Below are 1,238 nucleotides of genomic sequence, written 5' to 3' on the forward strand. Positions count from 1 at the left end.
AAAGGTGAAAAGGTACATTACTCACTGTATGGGACTGCCAAAGAAGGAGGGCTTAAAGACAGCACTAAAAATCCTTGATACGAAATATGGAGATAAAAATCTGTACATGAGTCGCATAGAAGTAGAGCTAACAAGCGGGCCACGTGTGAGGGAAGGTGACCATGAGGTCATCTCGGAGGTGTGCCTAAATCTGACGTCCCATATTCATTTTGCAAAGAAAATTGGGAAGCTGAGCCATATTGACAACCCACATGTGGTGAGAAGTCTGGTGGACAGAATGGACGATCGACTCCAATCCAAGTGGCACGCCATTTGGACTGGCAAAAGGCAATCGAAGATTCCTCATTTGAAAAACGTAAAGAAATTCTTACAGAAGGAGATGGACGCCGCACGTAGCAGGCGTGCCCACAACCCTCTGGCATTTTCCAAGGCCCAGTTCTGTAATGCAAAACGAGGCCGAGAAGTTAAGATCATAGATACCATTCCCAGACGAGCATTCATGTCCGTGCCAAAACAACAAACTAGAGATGTAGGACTATTCACAAAAACTAATGTTGAACCCTGGAAACGAGGTGATCAATGTCGTTTGTGTACAGAGCCCCACCCCATTTTTATGTGCTCTGTATTCAAGTCACTCAGCCTGGAGCATCGCAAAAATGTAGTGACAGCTCAGAGGAGATGCTTCATATGCCTTAGGGACAACCACCTATATAAAGAATGTAAGGCGAAACCGTGTGACATTAATGGCTGTGGAGGAAAGCATTCACGGTGTTTACATGATACTCAAAGTGCCTCCCAAAATAATGGTGAAAATGAAAGACTTGGACAGACTGTTGAAGCTACAGCCTCACAACAACAATGACAAAGCAACCATTCACGGAGGACACCGACGGCACAGGTGGGAGCTGTAAGTGGTGAAGTGGCCCTCCCCATCGTTCAAGTGATATTAACAGCTGCTGAAGACAACGATGGTCAAACCCTAATGACATGTGCCTTGCTGGACTCCGGTAGTTTCCGCTCTTTCTGTTCCACCAAGGTAGTAGAAATGCTTCGGCCAAAGGAGAGAAGAGAGACAACGGTGATTACTACACTGACACAGTAAACTTACCATGACACCAAACAGGTTGATCTCATGGTCAAGGGACTGTCCACAGGAAAGAATACCACTATGCGACTCCGTCAGGTGATCGTCCTCGACTCCATCCCTGAAGGTCTGATCAACGCTAAAGCGAGCCAAT

The 1,238-nt window shown here is 46.3% G+C and overlaps 1 protein-coding gene across 1 annotated transcript; it reads left to right on the forward strand.

Annotated features, from left to right (window-relative positions):
- Positions 1 to 28: 28 nt before the first annotated feature.
- LOC119588159 lies at positions 29 to 862 on the forward strand. The gene has a single exon (XM_037936864.1). It carries the CDS (start codon positions 29 to 31, stop codon positions 860 to 862), a length of 834 nt encoding a protein of 277 aa, XP_037792792.1.
- The last annotated feature ends 376 nt before the right edge of the window (positions 863 to 1,238 follow it).

Source organism: Penaeus monodon, chromosome 23 (assembly GCF_015228065.2).
Source record: "Penaeus monodon isolate SGIC_2016 chromosome 23, NSTDA_Pmon_1, whole genome shotgun sequence".
NCBI classification, from domain to species: domain Eukaryota; kingdom Metazoa; phylum Arthropoda; class Malacostraca; order Decapoda; family Penaeidae; genus Penaeus; species Penaeus monodon.